The 24,375-nt window shown below is 39.8% G+C and overlaps 1 protein-coding gene across 19 annotated transcripts in view; it reads left to right on the forward strand.

Annotated features, from left to right (window-relative positions):
* The window catches only part of apaf1 (apoptotic peptidase activating factor 1), a 216,482-nt gene that overhangs the window by 24,764 nt on the left and 167,343 nt on the right, over positions 1–24,375 (forward strand). For 11 of the 19 annotated variants that reach the window (XR_005944817.1, XR_005944818.1, XR_005944819.1 and 8 more), the window contains exons 5-10: positions 4,013–4,196; positions 5,076–5,188; positions 11,432–11,563; positions 15,484–15,560; positions 16,882–17,008; positions 22,950–23,188. Coding sequence is in view for 11 of the 19 variants with exons in the window: in XM_041202763.1 (XP_041058697.1) it covers positions 4,013–4,196; positions 5,076–5,188; positions 11,432–11,563; positions 15,484–15,560; positions 16,882–17,008; positions 22,950–23,188 (872 nt within the window). In the remaining 8 variants the exon portion in view is untranslated. Of the gene's footprint in view, positions 1–4,012; positions 4,197–5,075; positions 5,189–11,431; positions 11,564–15,483; positions 15,561–16,881; positions 17,009–20,196; positions 20,353–22,949; positions 23,189–24,375 lie in introns of those variants that run through there. The other 8 variants (XR_005944823.1, XR_005944822.1, XR_005944824.1 and 5 more) reach the window with 3 other exon arrangements.

A 24,375-nucleotide genomic window follows, 5' to 3' on the forward strand; every position in this document is an offset into this window, starting at 1 on the left:
GGGACCAAAACTGTACACAGTACTCCAGGTGCAGCCTCACCAACACCCTGTACAGTAGTAGCAAAACTTCCCTATTTTTAAACTCGAACTGCCTAGCAATACAGGCCAAAATTCCAGTTGCCTTCTTAATTACTTGTTGCATCTGCATGCTAACTTCTTGTGTTTCACGCACAAGAACACCTAGATCCCTCTGTGCTGAACTTTTTTGGAGTCTCTCTCCATTTAAATATTAGTCTGCCTTTTGATTCTTCCAACTAAAGTGCATGACCTCACACTTTCCTACATTAAATTCCATCTGCTAAGTTTTTGCCCACTCACTCAACCTATCTATATCCTGTTTCAGATTCCTCATCACAACATGTCTTCCCACCTAATTTTGTATCGTCAGCAAATTTGGATACGTTACATTCTGCTCCCTCCTCCAAGTCATTAATATAGATAGTAAATAATTGATGCCCTAGGACTGATCCTTGTGGCACTCCATGAGTTACGTCTTTCCAACCCAGAAAAGACCCATTAATCCTGACTCTGTCTTCTGTGTGAACCAATCCTCAATCCATGCTAACACAGTACTCCCAATACCGTGAGCTCCTCTATTGTGCAATAACCTTTTATGTGGCACCTTATCGAATGCCTTTTAGAAATCCAAATACACTACATCTACAGTTTCCCCTTTATTAACTCTGTTTGTTATATCCTCAAAGAACTCTAGCAAATTTGTCAAACATGATTCTCCGTTCACAAAACCATGTTGATTCCGTTCGATTGTGTTAAGCTTTTCTAAATGTCCTGCTATTTCTTCCTTAATAATGGACTCTAGCATTTTCCTAATGACAGATGTTAAGCTGACTCGCCGACGGCTTCCTGCTTTTTGTCTCCCTTCCTTCTTGAACAGGGGCGTCACATTAGCAGTTTTCCAATCCGCTGGGACCATCCCGGAATCCAATGAGGTCTGAAATGTTTCGACCAATGCCCCCACTATCTCTGCAGCCACTTCCTTTAAAACTCTTGGATGAAGGCCTTCAGGTCCTGTCGACTTGTCTGCCTTTAGTCCCATTAGTTTGTCAAATACTTTGTCCCTCGTGATAGAGACTGGTACAAGATCTTTCATCCCGTTAGCTCCTTCTATATCTGATATCTTTGGGATGTTTATGGAGTCCTCCACTGAGAAGACCGATGTAAAATACTCGTTTAAATTATCTGCCATTTCCCTGTTATCAATTCTCCAGTCGCATCATCTAAGGGTCCCATGCTCATTTTAGCCACTCTCTTTCTTTTAATATACCTGTAGAAGTTCTTGCTGTTTGTTTTTACATTTCTTGCCAATTTACTTTCATAATCAATTTTCTCCCTCCTTTATTAGCTTTTTAGTCATCCGCTGCTGGTTCCTAAAAAAAAAATTCCTAATCCTCTGGCCTACCACTAGTTTTCACTGATTTGTATGCCTTAGTTTTTGACTGGATACTTTCTTTGACCACCTTTGTTAACCACGGCAGTTCATCCTTCTCATTGAGTCCTCTTTTTGACTGGGATAAATTTTTGCTGAGCGGTATTAAGTATCTGCTTAAATGTCTGCCACTGCTCATTCACTGATCTCCTCCTTAGTCTATTTTCCTAGCCCACTTTAGACAACTCTTTCTTCATACCTCTGTAATTGCCCTTATTTAAGTTGAGAACACTGGTTTGAGATCCGAGTTGCTTGCCTTCAAACTGAATTTGAAATTCTACCATGTTGTGATCGCTATCTCCTAACTATGATATCCCTTATTAATCCCATCTCATTACACATTACTAGATCTAAAATAGCCTGTTCCCAGGTAGGTTCTGCAACGTATTGCTACCTACTGAGCCGTCGCTGACACCTGACTAGGCACATCCTATATTAAAGTTGTGGGCAATGTGTCTCAATGTAGTTCTGACCCTCTCCCAATCTTTGCTCTGGAATGTAGGGAATGTTTGATCTTTGAAACCTAGCCTAATGGCTAAGGTGTGTTCATTATTAAATGGTAAAACACAGTTCTTGGATCATGTGCAAGTGTTAACAGCTTTGTAATTGCATTGCAACTCCTTGTTAATAATAGTAATAATAATGTCATTAGACTGATTTTAGTATATTGGTAGCAATACATAAACTTATTTCACATAGGCCAATGCACCTTAATGTCTTTAGCTCATTGCCTTAAATTGCTCCCACTGACACCACAATAGCAATTTACTTGCAGACACCAAAATATAGCTCTCGGCTTATTTGACTCAAAATGAGATGGATTTCAACAACATTCTGGAAGAACGGAATCTGTAATTGCACTGATGTGAAAGATTTCACACACCCACCATTACACTTCACTGAAATCCTAGTGTAAAAACACCCACAAAGTGGCTGCACAAAAAACCGTGCACACATTTCTCAATCTCAACACTGCAACATCCCAAATGAAAATGTGTTGAGCATTTTGATACTGAAGATATTTGACAGCCCAGTTTTGGGTAGCAGTTAGAAAGCATTTAAACATGCCAATAGGACTGCATTGTTGCATAAGACAAGTGTCCAATGTTTTCTGTGTTATGGTATCTCAATTCATCTGCTTTGATCATTGTGCCAGGCAGTTGAGTGAAAGAATTTTTATAGCATTGAAGGTTTTTCAAGAGCCCTTCACTGCACAGGTGTTACGATATGAGGTCAAATGTGAACTCTCATCATTTAATTAACCCAAAGGGATTTTACTTATTGAATATTCAATTGATTTGCAACTACAGACACAACTTAGATCTCGTTCATGCCAAGTATTCAGGGAATTGATGTGACTCATTTATGTTGCCGCAGTCTAGTGTGCCAGGTGCCTTTCAAAATCAAAGGCAAGTCATAGGGTTTCCATTTGGTGACAAAGGTTAGCCAACACTCCGTCTCCTGACACCAGTGCAGCAGAGGAGCTTTACATGGTATCTTATGTTCACACATGTAACAGGATTTAACAAGGAGTAGAAAGGAGGAGTCAGTGGCCTTTGAATAGGTCAGGTGGATTGCTGCAGCTTGGCCTTCACACTGGGGTCTTCCACTGTTTGTTTTTCTCAGCAAAATGGTCTGTGCCTTGACATCCATGAGGTGGAAGGGATGCTTGCAGCCTGTACCTGCCACTTACTCCAGGATACATTCCTCCTCCTTCAAGTACCATGCCCTAAGAGGGCGTTGGCGACCATGGACTTCCATTGGGACAAGGACTTTCATTGGATTGGTCCATGATTATGCTTGGCATAGTACTGCAATGGTTTGCTATTTCCTTCTGCAGTGTGGCTGACTGGAAAACTCTTCTACTCTTACTGCCTGCCATCAGGTGTACTGGAAGGATTTACAGGCTGATAAGCAATCGGTTTGGCCACTTTATGAATGCACCTTCTATGGCTATCAAATCCTGAAGTGGGACTTGAACCCAGATCTTCTGGCCTAGAGGTAGGGACGCTACCACAAGGCCTCCCCCCAGGAAACACTACATGGATGAAATTGCCATAGATGAATCATGGACACTGGAATTTAGGCTTACAGCGTAAATATTTTGGAAGTTATAGGGATGAGAGGAAGAACAAAGTAGCTAAACAATTGTTGATCAAACATAATTTACTTCTAGAAACCCTCATTTGTTGTGCTTATGATGCTGAGTGAGGATAAAGTGAGCTTGTTTGTAGTGCTGCCCCACCGTGCTGACCCCCCTTACCTGAAGAATTATGTGGTTCAGAACAGTTGTGGCTTTGGTGGATGTATTAATGGAAACCTGCTTGAAGAGAGAAGAAAAATACTCAATATGTAACTTATGTGCTGTTACTGTTGATGGGAAAAGTTTTGCTTGAAAACCGGACCATACATGGAGTGTCATTTCCTAAATAAGCAAATGCATTATTACCATTGTTAATATTCAAGTGTAAAATTTCAATTGATACATACTTCTGCAGCATTGTTAGACTTTTCTTTGACATGTTCAGTAATTTGATTCAATCTTTTGGAACTGTAATTTGGCAGAATGTTTTCCTGGAGGAGTGCACTGGGTAGCAGTTGGAAAACAGGATCGTGCAGGTATTCTTGTTAAACTGCAGAATCTCTGCAGTCGACTTAACCAGGGATCCCATACTTATCCAAGTCCGCCTCTTAACACTGAGGAAGCCAGAGACCGACTCCGTTTCTTGATGGCACGTAAATACCCCAGGTAGGTGAGATGAAAATATATTTTTTGTGTGAAAACATGAGTTGAAATCTGGCATGTATTTTGTTCTAAGCAACCTAGTATACATCACTAATAAAATGTTAAGTGCAGGTAAATTATTGGATAATGTGCTTTGTCTGGTGCAAAAATAGACTTTAGATTATTTTATGTAGATTGATTTGGGAACAGAACGATTGATGCAATGGCTTAGCTCACTTTCCTTCAGCTCTGGGATCTGGGTTTGAATCTGGCTGACAATAATGGGATGAAAGTTGTTTACTGACAATGAATCATAGTGTTATGAACCTGATTAGTCACAACCTAGCTCCTCATCCATAGTACAGAAATGCTTAGAATCTACTATTCCATTTGAGAAAGACTCTGTTATAGAAAGTTGAGTTGATTTATTGTGTATTTTTTTGAGCTCAGTTGGCTTGAACCTGTATTTTGTCTAATCTGGAACAACTTAATGTTGGCACTAAATATAGGCAGCGCAGAAGTGTTCCATTGCTCAGTACTGACACACTTCACTATGCTTCACCAAAACAGCTAGAACCAACTATGAAATGTGTACATTACGACTATAAATAAATTCCAGAGTAAAAAACTGGTTTAAAAGCATTTGTGTTCTGATGTGCCGGTGTTTACTAAATGCATTTCTCAGAAAAAAATATGTGGCATCAATAGGTAATACATCAAAGTTGGAGAGGATGAAGAGCAACTTACCTTTTTGTTGTTATTAGAAGACAATGTACATCTAGAAAGCTACACTTGTTAAATCTGTTTCTTTCCAATGTAATTAATAACTGTCACAGCTTAAAGCAATTAATTGGGTGTGAAGCATTCTGCACACCCTGAAGTTCTCTTTTTAATCTAATTTAGATCGCTTTTAGTTCTGGATGATGTTTGGGACAGCTGGGTGCTGAAGTGTTTTGATGTTCAATGTCGTGTTCTAATCACCAGCAGAGATAAGAACATCACTGAAGCAGTTACAGGTAATGAGGTTTTATTCCTAAAATAATTGTTTTTCACAGATCCTGTAATTTGTGGCTCTTCCAAACTTGTTTAAGTTTTAAAGAACAAAGTTGTAAAAAGTTTGTTTATTTGATTTATGTATATGCTCAAGCTAATTAAGTTGCTTTACACATTTAAATATTGAGAGTTTTGAAGATGTGTATGGCCAACAGCTTGTGGATGAATATTGGAGAACAGAGTGGTTTCTAATGGTCCTACTGGTCTCCAGATGAATTGTCTAGAAGTCTGGCAGAAAGGCATAACCAGAAGGCATAGCAGTGTTCCCTGGTAACTGCTGCTTCTCCATGCACTGATCTTTGTATTTCTTCTCGTTCTTGTTTTGTTATCTGGCAGCCAAATCTTTCTGTATTTGCTATCAAGATAGAAATGCATATAGCTCAAAGCAGGCAGTGATATACTTGAAGCTGAAGGGAGTAATTTATGTCGGCATTCGCCTTTTACGGGTTTATCTGTTCCAGATCTTGAGGCTTTTATCTGCAATCTTGCTGTTTAGACTAGGCCATTTTCTGTGATTGGGACTTGACCATTTTTTTCTAAGACTGTGATCCATTCTTGTGGGTTATCTTGTAGGAAATGTTTCTATATTGAAGAGATGAATGGGAATGAACTGATCAAGGTCTTCCTTCAGATTAGATGGGGTATGGATTGCAATTGAACACAGCTTATTTTCATGCTTCGTCATGGGCTTTATGAGATGGTCATAGACAGTGGGGAGTATTTAAAGAATTATTTGGTGCAAAACTAGGATATTTCCTTAAAAGACGAAGGCTCCACTTAGATTGGTCCACCGTTGTTGGTTAACTATGGGATCAAGGACAGAATCCAGCTAAAGGAAAAGACTTGCAAGGAAGAGTAGAAATCCAGCAGACTGTGAAAACCATACTGAAAAAAAGGAGCTGCCAAGAAAGTAATGTGTACAAAACGGGAATTTGAAAAAAAAATTCAAGTGATATCAGAGCTAACAGCAAAATTTTTGTAAGAGAATAAGAATGGTCCATTAAAGAAAGGTATAGACAAGCTCATAATGGATAAGAAAATAGCAGACCTATTAAATGAGTACTTCGTATCCGTTTTTACAGTGCAATAAAAGGACAAAGTGCCACCAGTACAAGGGAAACTAAAAATAAGCCAAAAGGAGGAATTTAATGGATTTAATAAAAGTTTTTTTTAAAAATGGTAATGGTGAAAATAACAGCATTTAAGGTAGAAAATTCTTCAGGGCCTGATCGTTTTCACCCGAGGATATTAAATAGATGAGGAAGTTGCAGGTGCATTAGCCATAATTTTCCAAGACCCCCTTGATTCTGCAATTTTGCCTTTTTGATTGGAAGATTGCAAACATAAGTGTATTATTTAAAAAGAGATGGAGGGGGAAGGCAGGTACTATAACTACACCCTGTCAGTATATTATGGGTAAGTTACTGGAATCTATTATCAAATACAAGAGAAATCAAGGAGAGTCAGCATGAGTTTGTGAAGGATAAGTTGTGGTTGATGAATCCTGGTGAATATTTTGAGGTTACTGGCATAGTGGATAAGGGAGTGTTGTTAGATGACATAGAAACATAGAAAATAGGAGCAGGAGTAGACCATTCGGCCCTTCAAGCCTGCTCCACCATTCATTATGATCACAACTGATCATCCAACTCAGTAGCCTGCTCCCGCTTTCTCCCCATATCCTTTGATCCCTTTTGCCCCAAGAGCTATATCTAACTCCTTGAAAACATACAATGTTTTGGCCTCAACTACTTTCTGTGGTAGCAAATTCCACAGGCTCACTGCTGTCTGGGTGAAGAAATTCCTCCTCACCTCAGTACAAAATGGTCTACCCCATATCCTCAGACTGCGAACCCTGGCTCTGGACTCCCCCACCATCGGGAACATCCTTCCTACATTGACCCTCTCTAGTCCTGTTAAAATTTCATAGGTTTCTATGAGATCACCGCTCATTCTTCTGAACTCCAGCGAATATAATCCTAACCGACCCAATCTCTCCTCATATGGCAGTCCCGCAAACCCAGGAATCAGCCTGGCAAACCTTCGCTGCACTACCTCTATAGCAAGAACATCATTCCTCAGATAAGGAGACCAAAACTGCACACACTATTCCAGGTATGGTCCACCAAGGCCGTGTATAATTGCAGCAAAACATCCCTGCTCCTGTACTCGAATCCTCTCGCTATGAAGGCCAACATACCATTTGCCTTCTTTACTGCCTGCTGCACCTGCATGCTTACCTTCAGCGACTGGTGTATGAGGACACCCAGGTCTCGTTGTACATTCCCCTCTCTCAATTTATAGCCATTCAGGTAATAATCTGTCTTCGTGTTTTTACTACCAAAGTGGATAACCTCACATTTATCCACATTATATTGCATCTGCCATGTATTTGCCCACTCATTCAGCTCATCCAAATCAAACTGAAGCATCTCTGCAACCTCCTCACTGCTCACCCTCCCACCCAGCTTTGTGTCACCTGCAAATTTGGAGATATTACATTTAATTCCCTCATGTAAATTAATATCTATTGGGAATAGCTGGGGTCTTGGCACCGATTCCTGCAGTAACCCACTAGGCACTGCCTGCCATTTGGAAAAAGACCCTTTTATTCCTACTCTTTGTTTCCTGTCTGCCAACCAGTTTTCTATCCATCTCAATATACTAGATACTGGAATTGATGCTTAGCTTTGTGACATGGGTGGGTAGTTGGTTGGGAGATAGGGATAACAAGATGGATCCCTGATTGGTGAGATTGTGGGGAAGTGTGTTCATCCACTTTGGTTCTATGGAATATTTGGAAAATTGGGATATTTTCTTAATGGTAAGAGAGAAAGAGCTGTGGTGATGTTGATTCAAGTGTCCATGTACACAAATCGCTATAAGGTATTGTACATATACAAAATGTAATCAAAAGACCAGAATTTGCAGAAACTGGTCAGTGAATGGCATCCATTGTTTGTTCGGCTTAGCCATACCTGTTTAATCTCCATGATATTGCACTGCAAGTTGCTGGATGTGAGATGTATACCACGATGCAGCCTCTGTCCTGCACCCGGGATCTGAATCAAGAGGTCAAGCAATAGTTTATCTCCTTAAACAATCAGATTGAAGATTGTTTAATGAGCAGTGCAGGTGAGGTGAGAGTGACTTCAAGGGAAAACTCACCAGTAGTTGGAGTCATACATAGCACAAAGGAAGGTGGTTGTGGTTGTTGGAGGTCAATCATCACAGTTCCAGGACATCATGCAGGAGTTCCTCAGGGTAGTGTCCTAGGCCCAACTATGTTCAGCTGCTTCATCAATGACTGATCTTCCTTCAAAAGATCAGAAGTGGGGATGTTCACTGATGATTGTCCAACATTCAGCACCATTTGTGACTCCTCAGATACTGAAGCAGTCCATGTCCAAATGCAGCAAGACCTGGACAAAATCCAGGCTTGGGCTGACAAGTCGCAAGTAAAATTTGCACCACACAAGTGCCAGGCAACGAACATCTCCAACAAGAGAGAATCTAGCTATCGCCCCATGACATTCAATGGCATTTCTATTGCTGAATACCTCACTGTCAAAATCCTTGGTGTTGCCGTTAATTAGAAACTGAACTGGACTAGCCATATAAATACTGTGGCTACAAGAGCAGGTCAGAGGCTAGGAATCCTGCGGCGAATAACTCACCTCCTGACTCCCCAAAGCTTGTCCACCATCTACATGGCACAAGTCAGGAGTGTGAGGGAATACTCTTCACTTGCCTGGATGGGTGCAGCTTCCACAACGCTCAAGAAACTTGACACCATCCAGGACAAAGCGGCAACCAGCTTGATTGGCACCCCTTCCACAAATGTTCACTCCCTTCACCACTGACGCACAGTGGCAGTAGTGTGTACCATCTACAAGGTAACTGGAGAAACTCGCCAAGGCTTCTTAAGCGGCACCTTCCAAACTCATGACCACTACCAAATAGAAGAAAAAGGGCAGCAGATATGTGGGAACAACACCACCTGGAAGTTCCCCTCCAAGCCACTCACCATCCTGACTTGATAATATATCGCCATTCCTTCACTGTCGCTGGGTCAAAATCCTGGAACTCCCTCCCTAACAGCACTGAGTGTACCTACACTACAGGGACTGCAGTGGTTCAAGAAGGCAGCTCACCACCACCTTCTCAAGGGCCATTAGGGATGGGCAATAAATGCTGGCCCAGCCTACATCCTGTAAATGAATGAAAGAAAACAAATAAGGAAGTATAAATTAGATTAGGAGAATTTAATATTAAATCAGATATAAGAATTAAAGAGGAGAAAAAAGGGAAAGAAATTGGATTAAGAGAAAAATGGCAAAGAAAAAGTAGAAAAATTTCTTTAATTTTTAAAAAACCTCCAAGTAATTTGAAGAAATGAGACTCTATATGACATTATTTTCGGCGCCAGAGAATTTGATGGGCAGTAATTAAAAGGGTATTTGGCTGAAATGGGCATGTAGTAACTTACTGTGGTGAACTTAGTTCGTGTTTATTGTGCAGATACTTCATTTTTGCAAAACAAACTGTAGAGCTCTGACAGCGTCTTTTGGATTTTCAAATTTAACTGTACATCTCTTAACTGAAGCTGCTGTGTGATTTGGGCATGAATAGTGGTAAGCATGATTTGGTTCATTGTTATTTTGACAGCAAGTTTGAGGTTTTATCTGAATGCAGTGCATGTGGGAGAGGGAAAAGATAAACTAATGACTTGCTGAATAGTACCTAAACCGAGAGGTTATACCTTTGAGGAACAGGACGTGGTCACTTTTTTCTCTAGGAAGAAGACTGAGGGGTAACCTGGTAGAGATCTTTAAGGTAATGAAAGGGTTTGATGGAGCAGAAGTAGAGAAACTGGTTCCAATTGTAGGTGAGAATAGTTCTAGTGTCTGGAGAAACTTCTTTACCCAGAAAGTGGTTACAATAGGGAACTTGGTATTTAAGGCAAAAACAGAAACAGAAGTACCTGGAAAAACTCAGCAGGTCTGGCAGCATCGGCAGCGAAGAGCACAGTTGACGATCCCAAGGGTCATGAGGACTCGGAACGTCAACTGTGCTCTTCTCCGCCTATGCTGCCAGACCTGCTGAGTTTTTCCAGGTATTTCTGTTTCTGTTTTTGTTTTGGATTTCCATCATCCGCAGTTTTTTGTTTTTATCTCTTGGTACTTCAAGGAGTAGGTGAGGCAGGTCAGGTATGGTATAGATGTACTTAAGGAGAAGCTAAATAAGTACATGAAGGAGAAAGGATATGCTCAATAATTCAGTATTTTCTGGAGTAGAGAATTCTAAAGATTCATAACCCTCTGAGTGAATAAATTTCTTCTCACACCAGTCCTAAATGAACAAACCCTTATCCTGAGATTCTGACTTATAGTTCCAGGCTTTCTAGCCAGGAGAAACAGCCTCTCAAGCTCGCGAAGAATTTTGTACATTTCAATGAGAGCACTTCTTATTCTTCTAAACTTCAGAAGCTCATTCTACTTCCGGGGTTTTAGGACTCCAGGGAGACGGGGAATGGCTAGCTAGTGTACTATCAGATATCTGGTTTTGAACAAATTGCATTTTCCTGCTGTTAAACATTGCAAAGACCAAAGCCATCTCCTATGGCAAACTTCACCATCTTGGGCTTTTTTTCAAAATGCTGAAGAGCCTTTAGAGTTTGAATGGTGAAAGATTATTTCCACTAGTTGGTGAATCAATAGCAAAGTTAACCTTTCAGGATTCTGTTAGAAGAGTGCAGTGAAAAGGTCAGGAAAAAATATAATGCTAGGAATATTGGAATTCTGTTCTGTAAGTGGCTGCTTAAAAGGGGGTTGAAAAGTTTTTAAAAAGAGAGAATACAAAAAAGATGCTGTGAAAAAATAATAAAATGAGATTAGAGTTGAAAGCTTCAGTTGATGGCCCCTTGCATTGTGATTTCTAAGATTCTACAAGGGCTCCATAGAGTACTGGACGATGGCTCTACAGAAAGAGCTGCGCCTCAGCATTAATTACCACCTTCAGAGGAGGAAATTAGAAAATAAATGGAGAATGACCATTCTAATGCTGTGGATATTGAATGAGAATCTCAGTTATCACTGGAAATGTTGAATCACCTTGGTAGCTATCAATGTTGCTAATTAGCTTTACTAATTTGATAAGTACGACCTGCAGTAAAATGCTCATTAAACTTTTTTAATGTTCTGCAGGTAATAACTTCCCCATGTCTGTACAAAGTGGTCTGAGCAATGACAAGGGATTAGAAATACTGGCACGTTTTGTTAACTCAAAGGTGGCTTCACTGCCAAAACAAGCGCACAGCATTGTACAGGAATGCAAAGGTAAGTCTCTTAATGGACTGCTGGCACATATAAAACATCCCAGATTGCTTTACAGTTGAGAAACAAGCACCAAGGAGAATTGAAAGTGTGCATGGACATGACTGAAACTATGGTCAGAATGATAGGTTGTACCTGGGACTTTTACATTGTGGAGCTGAAAGAAAACAGTTAATTGCAATGCTGTACTGGATTCCGTTATTTATTTTTCCTTGCTGCTGCAATTTTTATTCTTGCCACTGAATGGCAGTATGTTAAATCTGTATTTCAACTTTGAAATACCCTGTATGTTAATATAGCCAAACCTAATTCCAGCTACTTGTGACATTGTAGCATTGTAATATGCTTACTTTCTGCACTGTAGTTACATATCTAGAATCTAGTATAAGAAGTAAGACAATTTGTAATTTGTGGTAAGAATACTTAAAGGCTTTAGATGATTTAAATCATTCATGAGGTGATATATCTTTGAAATGTATGTCTCCCTGTGCAGCTTTTAATATAGACGCATGTGATTCACAGTTTCATTCTAATTTTGGCCAAGGATTTTGCCAGTGCAGGTATGGTTGATTAGATTTGACATTGAATGACATGCTTTGAATGGCATAATGTGGACTCTGATATCATTGCATTTTGTGGGGGAGTATAATTTTTAAAATTTTCTTTTTTCTTTACATATACATGCATTTACCATTCATTATATTTCAGATATCACACTGTCTAAAGCCAATTTCTATGTCATGCTTAAAGAAACACCTGTAGTCATTTGTAACATATAGAAAAAGCACCCCAGGATAGCACATCATAGGTCAGAAAGCAAGTTGTGAAGAGCATATAAAGAGTCTGCAAAGGGATGTAGATGGATTAAGTGAGTGGGCAAAAATTTGGCAGATGGAATATAATGTGGGAAAATTAGGTTGTCCACTTTGGCAGGAAGAATAGAAAAGCGGAATATTATTTAAATGGCGAGAGACTGCAGAATGCTGCAATACAGAGGGATCTGGGTGTCCTTGTACACGAATCTCAAAAAGTTAGCATGCAAGTGCAGCAAGTAGTCAGGAAGGCAAATGAAAAGTTGGCATTTATTGCAAGAGGGATGGTGTATAAAAATAGGGAAGTCTTGCTACAACTGTAAAGGGCATTGCATCTGGAGTGTGTGCAGTTTTGGTCTTTTTAAAGAGGGATATACTTGCATTAAAAGCAATTCAGGGAAGTTTACTAAACTGACACCTTGGACGAAGGGGTTGCCTTATAAGCAAAGATTGAGCAGCTTTGCCCGATACTCATTGGAGTTTAGAAGAATGAGAGGGGTTCTTATTGAAACATAAGATTTTGAGGGGGCTTGACAGGGTAAATGCTGAGAGGATGTTTTCCCTCTTGGGGGCATTTAGAATGAGGGTGCACAGTTTAAAAATAAGGTGCAGATGAGTAAGAATTTATCTGAGGGTCATTACTCTTTGGAGATTTCTTCCCCAGAGCTCAATGGAGGTTGGGTCATTGGATATATTCAAGGTTGAGTTAGACAGATTTTTGATCCACAAGGGAGTCGAGGGTTAAGGGGTGCTGGCAGGAAAATGGAGTTAAGGCCACAATCAGATCAGCTGTGATTTTATTGAATTCTTATGAACATATCTTATTACCAGATCCACCAAGTACGCTGGTTCTTGGTGCACCTTTAATGTTAGGGTTCAGCCTAAAAAATTAACTTTTGAGTGAACACATCCAGTGTTTACTTAACATTAATTTGACTATTTTTGCTGTAAGGGGGACAAACACTGCAGCAGAATAATACATTCCATTTTACATTATATAATTTTCCTATCCTAACAAACTAGTGTACCCCCATCATATCCTGCATTTCAGGGTCTTATTTAAATAAATGAACTCAGAGGCTGAATGGCCGCAGCTTCTTAATTGACCTTATTATGAACTTAAAAGTAATTGGACCTTGTGGTCTTAAAGAGACAGAATTCTTGACGTCAGTGGCAGAGTAACATAACAATATATGGTAAAATGTTCCTGCCCTTATGAGACAGTTCATTGTATGTCCTTACTGTGACTAACAGTGATCAGATTTCCTAGTTCTGTAAAAACTATACTTCTAGCACAAATTTCTTGTCTCACATTTTGAAGTGTTAAATTTAAATTTCCATGTTACACTTCAAATTAAGTATAAAGAAAGAAAAGTGATCATTGCATGTAATAGCATAAATGTCTGTAATTTGAGTATTCTTAGCAAACATACTTTTTGTTTGAAAGAAATCAAGTCAGGGTTGTGCTGCCCGAAAAGCAATTATAAACTGACCTAACCCACTGTTTACGTAACAGTAATTAAGCAGTAGAATAATTAATTCATACACATTCAAACAGCATATGCTCCAATTCACCATGAGCAAAGCCACAGGAGTTCCATTGGTGTGTATTTGTAAACATCTACCATACTCAATTAAAGTTTTTTTCTTATTGCATGCTCTACTTGAACACTTCTGTTGTGATTTTTAACACTGTTTACTCATGCTTAGCTGTCTCCCCTAAATGTTGCCCCCTTTTCTCATACAGGAAATCACTCCTGATCTATTATAGTTTGTCTTGTTTTTAAGTGGATTCTTCCTTTGTGACCAACTGTCTTTATTCTTCCTATTTCCAACTTCCAAGTCCATTAAGAAGTGACATTTTTGTCTAAATATTCCCCTCATAAAAAATTATCTTGCCCAAAGCAAGTTTTCCATCAAAATGAAAATGTAAATAATAGATGTCATATAACCATCATTAATGTTTACCCCATGATTTGTCTTTTTTTTTGTTTAATACCTTCATTAAAGCCTTTATTTTAAGGCCACACCTTCCCCCAGACTGACTCAATTTTACACAAAGCTGCAGCTGTTACTAGAAGGCATGTTCTGTAGTCTGAGTTTCCTAGGATGTATCATTTAATTAGCCCAACTGCTGAATACACTTCCAGCAATATCTGCTTAATTGTTTTCAAAATAATTGAAGAAAAGTTAATGGAGAAATTTCAAAAGGTTTATTAAGGCCAACATTGTTATGAAACAATTTTGTGTGCCATCACTAAGGCCTATTTCCATTGCCTGACACCACTTCTGCCTCAGCTGATTTTTTTGCTGCAATCTTCATCACCTCATGACTTGACTATTCCAATTCCACTGCTCGCTGACCTCACATATTCAGCCTTCCGTAAAGTTGAGGTTATCCAAAATTCTGCTGCCCATGTCCTTATTCGCACCAAGTCCCATTCACCATTACCCCTGTGCTTGCTGACCTACGTTGGCTCCTGGTCAAGCAGTGTGTCAATTTTAAAATTCTCATCCTTGTTTTCAAATCATTTCATAGCCTCGCCCCTTGCTATCTCTGAAATCTCATCCAGTCCCACAACCCTCCAAGATATCTGTGCTCATCTAATTCTGGCTTCTTGAACTACCCTGATTTTAATTGTTCATCTGAAGGTGGTCATGCCTTCAGCTCTCAAGGCCCTAAGCTCTGAAATCTCTCCCCAAACCCCTCTACCTCTCTTTCCTCCTCATTTTTTAAAAACATACCCGTTTCATCAAACTCTGAGTCATCTGTCTTAATGCCATTGAACGTGGTTCAGTGTCGAATTTTGCTTTATTCTGCTCCTGTATCACTACATAAATGCAAGGTTTTGTTTTAGAAAACAAACTCAGTATAGAGATTGTCTAAAAAAAAGACCCATTTCAAAAATGACAGGCTATACTGAATGCATATCTGTTGTAGCTTATTTCTATGTTCAAATTATCGGTAATTTACTTTTCTCAATACAGCCAAATTGTATCTGAATTCATAACCACATTTCAGTTCATATGATTTTGATAATGAATTGAATACAAACTGGATGATGAATTCGATTAGGTTTTCATCAAAAGGTTTAAATAAAAATTCTTCAGTTTTGCCTTGGAAAGCTTGTCATGCTGAGATACCGATGAAAAGGACCAAGAGAAAATGTGTTGTTCCTCACCACAATGTAAGTTATTTTTTGTTCCCTGATACAAATGAGAAAGTTGACTTCTGGAAACTTCTTAGGCAGACTAGCTTTGATTACCATCACCTGTGTTTTATTGTTGACTTGCTTTAGAGTCAGCTTTTTTCTCTGAGTTCTCTGCATCCTGTATTTAGGATTACAACCCCATACAAAGGAATCCCTAAGAAGATGGGCACTCTCTTCTAAACTGTTGGTCTGCTTTCCCCATCACAATTGTTTAGTTTGCTTGTGCAAATGGTCTGGAAAATCTTTTAAAAGTTGTTGAAATTGTCAGATTTGAGATCCGTGCTTCCTTTGGTCCCTTTGTATTAAATGAAACTTGTTACAGCTAATGCAGTCCACAGTCACTGCTGGAATATCTTTCTGATGGTATGATTTGTCAGAAATTAGAAATGGTTACTGGACTGTCTGGAAGTGATCAAGAAGTGAGCATCTTCTTCATTGTGCCAGGTGCTGTGCTATTATGTACCTGTAAATTCATTTGGAATCCCAGAAAAAGCTGATTTACCATTTGACCCAGTAAATTTTGATAACCTTTGTAATGAAGCGATGCAGGCATGTTTTTAATGTAGTTATCTAGCACCCTACCATGCAAATCAAGGGCAAGGCATAAGAATAAATTTTGCATTGAGATAATTCTATTTCCATCATTGGAGGAATTGGCAGAAAGTCCAGAAGAAAGTACATGACTTGAGCACAAAAGTAAGTCATGGAATTAATGTGCAATAGTAGCACAGGATTTGTGTGCACATGAAAGAAAGTTGCGGTTATAAAATATATCTACATAAAATCTTACATGAAAATAATTCTTAATAAAGTTATAGAACTGCCGTATACACTTGGTAGAGATTAGGACAGTCAGATTCTAGTGCACCTGTCTCCTAGTCTATAGTGACAGATGTGCAGCTAGTTCCTGCCATAACTTATATTCAGGATGCATAGCATTACATAGCTTCAGGTACCTCCTTAATGGGGATGGTTGGTTTGTTTCTCTGTGGACAAGTTGCTCATCAAAGATACAGGTTTCATTGTGAAAAGAAAGAACAAACTTGCATTTGTATAGCGCCTTTCACAATCTCAGTGTAGCCAAAGAAGTACTTTTGAAATGTTACTATTGTAATGTAGGAAACGTGGTAGACAGACCCCACAAATAGGGATGAAATAAGCGATAAGATCATCCTTGTTTTAGTGATGATAACAAAAATAAATATTGGCAGGACACTGTACTCCTGTTTTTCAAATAGATATGTGAAATATTTTACATCCACCTGAGAGGAAAAGTTTTGGTTTAATGTCTCATCAGGTTGATGGCACCATTGACTCCTTCATTACTGCACTGACCATCCTTATCCACTGTTCCCTGGCTATGCCCAGGCAGCTGACTATATCAGAGCTGGATACAAAAAAATCTGCTCAGGGACATAAGTTAGGTGAGTGGGCAAAAATTTGGCAGATGGAATATAATGTGGGGAAAGTGTCAGGTTTTCCATTTTGACAGAAAGAATCGAAAAGCAGGATATTACTTAAATGGACAGAGACTATAGAATGCTACAGCATAGAGCGCTCTGGGTATCCTTGTCCATGAATACAACAAGTTAGCATGCAGAAAGTAATCAGGAAGGCAAATGGAATGTTGACATTTATTGCAAGGGGGGAATGGAGTATGAAAGTAGGGAAGTAGGGTAAAAACCTGCTCGCTGATGCTCAGTTTGGTTCCATCAGGGTCACTCAGCTTCTGACCTCATTACAGCTGTGGTTCAAACATGGACAAAAGAGCTGAACTCCAGAGGTGAGGTGAGAGTGACTGCCCTCGACATCAAGGCAGCATTTGACCAAGTGTGGCATCAAGGAGCCTTAGCAAAACTGGAGTCAATGGGAATCTGGAGGAAAACTCTCCGCTGGTTGGCGTCTTATCTAGCACAAAGGAAGATGATTGTTGTTTTTGGAGGTCAATCATCTCAGTTCCAGGACGTCACTGCAGGAGTTCCCCACGGCAGTGCCCTAGGCCCAACCATCTTCAAGTGCTTCATCAATGACTTTCCTTCCATCATAAGGTCAGAAGTGGGTATGTTTGCTGATGATGGCACAACGTTCAGCAGAATTCATGACTCCTCAGATACTGAAGCAGTCCAAGTCCAAATGCAGCAAGACCTGGACAATATCCAGGCTTGGGCTGATAAGTAGCAAGTAACATTCATGCAATACAAGTGCCAAGCAACGATCATCTACAACGAGAGAATTTAACCATCACCCCTTGACATTCAATGGCATTACCATCACTGAAACCCCCACTATCAACATCCTGGTGGGTTATCATTGATCAAAAACTGAACTGGAATAGCCATATAAATACTGTGGCTACAAGAGCAGGTCAGAAGCTAGGAATCCTGCAGTAACTCACCACCTAACACCCCAAAGCCTGTCCATCTACAAGGCAGCAGTCAGGAGTGGGTGGAATACTCTCCACTTGCCTAGACGAGTATAGCTTCAACAACATTCAAGAAGATTGACACCATCCAGGACAAAGTAGCATGCCGCTTGATTGGCACCCCTTCCACATTCATTCCCTCCACCACCAATGAGCATTGGCAGCAGTGTGTACTATTTCCAAGATGCAGTGCAGGAACTCACCAAGGCTCCTTAGATAGCACCTTCCAAGCCCATGGCCACTACTATCTAGAAGAACAAGGGGAGCAGACACATGGGAACACCACCACCTGGAAGTTCCCCTCCAAGCCACTCACCATTCTGACTTGGAAATATATCGCTGTTCCTTCATTATCGCTGGGTCAAAATCCTGGAACTCCCTCCCTAACAGCACTGTGCGTGTACCTACACCCCAGGGACTTCAGAGATTCAAGAAGGCAGCTCACCGCCACCCTCTCAAGGACAATTAGGGCTGGGCAATAAATGCTGGCCTCGCCATTGAAGCCCACATCCCGTAAGTGATTTTTTAAAAAAAGTCTTGCTACAACTGTACAGGGCATTGGCGAGGACACAACTGAAGTACTATACACAATTTTGATCTCTTTACTTAAGGACGGATGTACTTGCATTAGAAGCAGTTCAGAGAATGTTCACTAGGCTAATTCCTGGAATGAAAGGGTTGCCTTATGAGGAAAGGTTGAGCAACTTGGGCCTTTACCCTTTAAAGATTAGAAGAACAAGAGGTGATGTTAATTGCAACATATAAGATTCTGAGGGGGCTTGACAGAGGATATTTTTGGACTCAAAGGGGAATTTAGAACTGGGGGCACAATTTAAAAATAAGGGATCTCCCATTTAAGACAGAGATGGGGAGGAATTTCTTCTGTAAGGGTGGTTAGTTTTTGGAATTCTCCTTCAAAGTGGGGCATTGATTATATTCATGACCTGGACAAATTTTTGAATTGCAAGTGGGTCAAAGCTTATGGGGAAAAGCAGGAAAGTGGAGTTACAGCTACAATCTGATCAGCCGTGATCTTATTGAATGGTGGAGCAGGCTCCAAGAGCCAAATAGCCTACTCCTGCTCCCTTTTCTTATGATCTTAAATGTATCCATCTGGTGCATTTAAAGTTAGTCATATGTCCTCTGCTCCTTCTTCTCCACCAGCTCGACTGCAATATCCTGATCCATAATCACTACATCTATGTTGTTGGGCAAGAAACCCCTTTGTTACTCACTTGTCACAGTTGTGATATTTGAAATTTTCCCTCTTCACAAATGAACTTGCTCGCTGTAAAGTGCTTTTTGATGAGATGCTACACAAGTTCATTCGTCAGCTGAATAATTTGATTGACTTTTGTTTCTTTTATTAGCCAGTTTAATTGCTTTTTTTGAGAGCTAACCATTCCGTAACAGTGATTAAATCAACTTTATAGCAATTTGCTTTAACATTCCACCATCTTCTCCTACATCTACCTTTTCAAGATTAGCAAACACTGGAGTATCAAATTTTAAATTTTCTACTTTTGGAAGTGAAGGTAGCCATTTTTCCATTAGATAGATCCTCGTGGAACAAAGTTTTGATCATTATTTTTAACAATTGCACTACTGGAAGCACTTAAACACAAGAGAAAATTTGCTCCAAGTAATGCATAATTTTACTGCTTGCTCATACTTTGCTTCCTTTAAATTGGAATATTGTTCTGCACAAATTGTACTTTGCTGACACCATGATGCCCTGATACTGAGTTTGATATATTATTCACATTTACTCGTTTCAATCATTGGATTGCTGGCAGTTCCACTAAATTCTGTGCTGCTTGGATTGGCTGGTTTGAAAGTGTAAGTTGTGAAATCATAATCCTGAAAATTAATGATGAAACCTAATCAAATGCCAGGAATTGTTTTTGTACTATAATGTTTTACTGAATTGCTGAAAAAATGAATAAAAACATTGTGCAATTACATAAAACTTTTCAACTAGCCTTAAAGGTTGTGGGGGGGGAGGAGAGGTGGGGGGCTGATCTGGCTGTCTTGCACCTTTAGCAAAAATCAAGTTGTTGCAAAGAATTATGATTCAAACTCTTTTCCCTCCTGTTCCAATTTTCTCTTGTCCCCTTTCCCTATTCTTGAAAGCACTGAATCTTTGGTTTTCCAAGTATTTTTATTTTTGTTTTTGCTTTGGATTTCCAGCATCCGCAGTTGTTTGCTTTTATTGGCACTGAATCTTTCTTGGGTTATGGTTCCTGGGGGTATCAGCAGTTGAAGATTCCAATAGTAACGCTTGACTATGGCAGACATTCAGTGGAAACATGAGCAATGAGTCCTGGTCAAACTGGGAGATAGTGGCAAGCTAAAGTTGCTGAGTCCCAACTACATGAAGGATTTGAATTAGCAAACACAGGTGACTTGATTGGCTCAGTTAATTAATGATGTTTGATGCTTTTGTGTGGGTTTGAATAGGGCATCCTGCATGCCTGTTCCCTTTTATGCATTTCAGTCTAATGCCAATCTCTCCTGGGTGCAACTGTGTAATGAAGAAATCTTCCTTTTAAAATGCTGGACTTCTTTCAGGTTATTAGTTTTTAATCTCTTTGTAATTTAAAAGATTGCCTCCCGTGACATAGAGAGGGTTAATGGTGCGGTCCAAATTTGCAGAAGGCACCATATTGAGGATGAGATTGGGAGGAGGAGATTTGAAACAGCACGGATTCAGTAATCCAAAACAATGTGACCTGGATGAGTTAGGAAGGTCAGCTGATGAATGGCAGATGTTTACTTTAAATAACAAAAGCAAGGAAGGAAATAAATAACAGGAGCACAAACAAAATGACTGTAGACCACTGGACAAAATACAGAGTGAACTCAGCGCATTGACAGCTCCTTACAAATAGCAGTCTAATGTGTGGCAACAGTCAGGAAATCATACTAAATCTTAGGACAAAAGTGGAATACTGCAGATGCTGGAAATCTGAAATAAATAGTTAGGTCAGACAGCATCTGTGGGGAGAAACAGACTTAACATTTCAGGTTGTGATGACCCTTGATCCTGTGATCTTAGGATCTATAATCAAAAGGATAGATCACTAATCTAGCTAGTCATTCTCTTTAGGCCACTAGTATAGCCACACCTGGGGTACTTTGCAGTTCTGACAACTGAACTACAGCAAAGATTTACAGCCGCTGGTTGCAGTTTAGAGAAGTTAACTAAATTGGTACCTGGTTTAAAGATTTTGTATTTGAGGAGAGGTTGAAGAACCAAAGATTGTTCAGTCTGGAGAAGTGAAGGGTCAGGATGCATCTTCAAACTATCAAAATTCTTAATGTAATGAGTCAATTTCTGATTTGTTTGGAATTACCATAGAGCTCGTGCTCAAGCTTAAAAGAGAGATGAATAGACAGTTGGGGATTTAATTATTTTACATAGAGGATATTGAACTTGTGGAATGAACTACCTAGAGAAGCAGATAGTGTGGAAAATCCTGAGGGAGGATTGGATAAGTATTTGAGGGAAGGTGATTGAGAAATTTTAGCTTTAGAAACTGATCACATGGACTGCATTGTTTTTTAAATCCTGTCCTGTGCTTTCTTATGAAAATCACAGAATTGTTACAGCACAAAAGAAGGCCATTCAGTCCATTGTGTCTGAACCAGCTCTCTGAACAATTCACCTAGTACCGCTTCCCCACCTTCTCTCTGTAACCCTGCACATTCTTCCTTTTCACGTAACAGTCTAAATCTCCTTTGAATGCCTTGATTGAATCTGCTATGACCATGGGCCTCTGCCTAAATTACACCTTTAATAAGGACTTCAATTTACTTAGAGCCTTTCACGACCACCAGATGTCTCGAAGCGTTTTAAAGCCAATGAAGTACTATTTGAAGTGTCACTGTTGTAATGTGGGAAACACAGTGACTATTTTGTGCACAGCAAGCTCTGACAAACAGCAATGTGCTAATGACCAGATAATTTTATATTGGTTGTTGTTGACTCAGGGCTAAATATTGGCAACCGGCCAATAGCCCGGCTATTCAGAAGAGTGCCATAGAATTTTTTTATGTCCATTCAAGAGGGCATTTGGGGCCTTGGTTTAAAGTCTCACTGAAAGATGACACCTGTGACAGTGCAGCGCTCCTTTAGGACTGCACTGGAATATCAACCTTGATGTTTGTGCTCAAGTCTGGCTTGACATTCCATTCCATGGGCCATTTATCAGCTGTATTCAGCATTGAACTATCGTTGGAATGGTCCAATTCGTGCTGCCAACCCATGTTTGTTTCTTTTAACCGTAAGTTTAGATCCGTTAAAGGATGCTCATGCTCTTTTGCTTCTCCAATGGAGTTGCTGTCCATTGTCTTGTAAATGCCGGGAATGGCTATTCATTGAAGTGCAGAGCAGGCTTGAGCAGCTGAATGGCCTACTCCTATTCCTGTGTTCCTTATTTATTTGACTGAAGCTGGCAACCATGACCTGATGACACTTTTGTCAATGTACATTTTTGTGAGTTGAAGATGTCATTGATCCTTTGAACATTGAGGTGGTTAGACTTTGAAAAAGCTGAGAAAGGTGGTGGAAAGGAGTCAGCTACCAACTGTTGGCTGCATTCCTGTATTAATAAAAGTGGCCTGTAATCACTTAATTAATTCAACTAACTGTCATCATGAGGCTTGGAAATTTCTTCTAATCAATCTACAAGTTCCTCTGATGAAAATCAGAATTCAGTTTGTTTAAATAAATAAGTGAAAGAAAACCTGTAAGGTTGATCATAGCTCTTTTAAAAGTAATTGTGATGGCAAGATTCTATCTGACAGTGTAATAATGTACTGTTTACCAGCATTAATAATGGCTGGAAATGTCTCTGGCCAAGAGTTTATAAAGTGGATTTACTTGATATTTTTGAAATAAACTTTGTAAGCAAATAGAAATGCATATTAATGTTTCGCAGGTTCTCCTCTCATCGTCTCCCTCATTGGTGCACTGCTGCGAGAATTTCCAACACGCTGGAACTATTACCTCAACCAGCTGCAGAATAAACAGTTCAAAAGAATTCGCAAATCCTCCTCCTATGACTATGAAGCACTTGATGAGGCCATGGCAGTAAGCATTGAGGTGTTGAAGGAGGACTATAAAGAATACTACAAAGACCTCTCTATACTTGCAAAAGATGTGAAAGTGCCAACTAAGGTAGGGTAATGGAAATATGCATTATCAATTCAACCTGATTGCTGATCTGGGGGAAATTAGATTGGCTTAATTTTTATTGCCTGCTGATTTATGCATGTATTTTTAAAAATTAAGACCTATGCTTTTTGATTAGTGATGGCTGTAGGGGTTGGCAATTCAGTTTGCCCTGAACAGCTTTCTGGCCTTGGCTTATTTGCATGTTAGAGGCAGGCTCCTTGACTTCTGCCAGGGAGTTGGGTCAGAAATGGTGCTGCAGCAGGCTTTTGCTGCCTTAATATTTTTAAAGGTTTATCAATAAAATTCTGGTTGCTGCTCTTGGTGCCTTTGCTTTGCCAACATTTTGAAAGCAATTGCACCAGTTCCATTTCAAGTAAACCTTGAGGGCATCTTCGATGATCTGTGAATGCTGGATGCTTTGACTGATCTGTTGAGCTTGGGTTCAGTGTTCCAAGAAGGCAAATGATGGGGAGTACAGATGGCATTACAATGTGATTTGTACATAAGCAGATGAATTTTATGCCACCGGCCATGACAGAAATGTGGCTTTTAGAACTTTCCCAGCCCCCCATCCCATTCCAGAACAGCTGGAAGACTGATGTGTGTTGCCGGAAAGCCTAGACTTGTGTTTCCATGGCTCACCCTTACTGATGGACAAGACATAGACATGCGAACTGTAATGAGGTCTGGAGTTGAGTTACCCTGAGCATCAGTCAGCAAATGGATGATCTAGCTCGGCTTCCTCCTGAAGTCCCCACCATCACAGAAGTCAGTCTTCAGTCAATTCGATACACTTCGAATACAATTCGATATCAAGGAACAGCTGAGTGTACTAGAAACAGTAAAGGCTCTGGGCCTCAACAGCATCTCGGCTATAGTATGCCAGAACTAGCTCTGCCTTTAGCCAAGCTGTTCTAAAACAGCAACGGCACCAGCATTTACAAGACAAAGTGGAAAATTGCCCATATATGTCTTGCCCACAAAAAAACAATCCAACCAATTATAGCACCATTAATCTACTCTAAATAATCAGCAAAATGATGCAAGGGGTTGTCAACTGGCAATTACTCAGCAATAACTGCCAGGATCACTTGGCTCTAAACCTCATTACAGCTTTAAACCAGACAAAAAAGATGAGGCGAGTGTGACTGCGCTTGTATTCAAGGCAGCATTTGACTGAGTGTGCCATC

This window comes from Carcharodon carcharias, chromosome 13 (genome assembly GCF_017639515.1).
Source record: "Carcharodon carcharias isolate sCarCar2 chromosome 13, sCarCar2.pri, whole genome shotgun sequence".
Lineage (NCBI taxonomy): Eukaryota > Metazoa > Chordata > Chondrichthyes > Lamniformes > Lamnidae > Carcharodon > Carcharodon carcharias.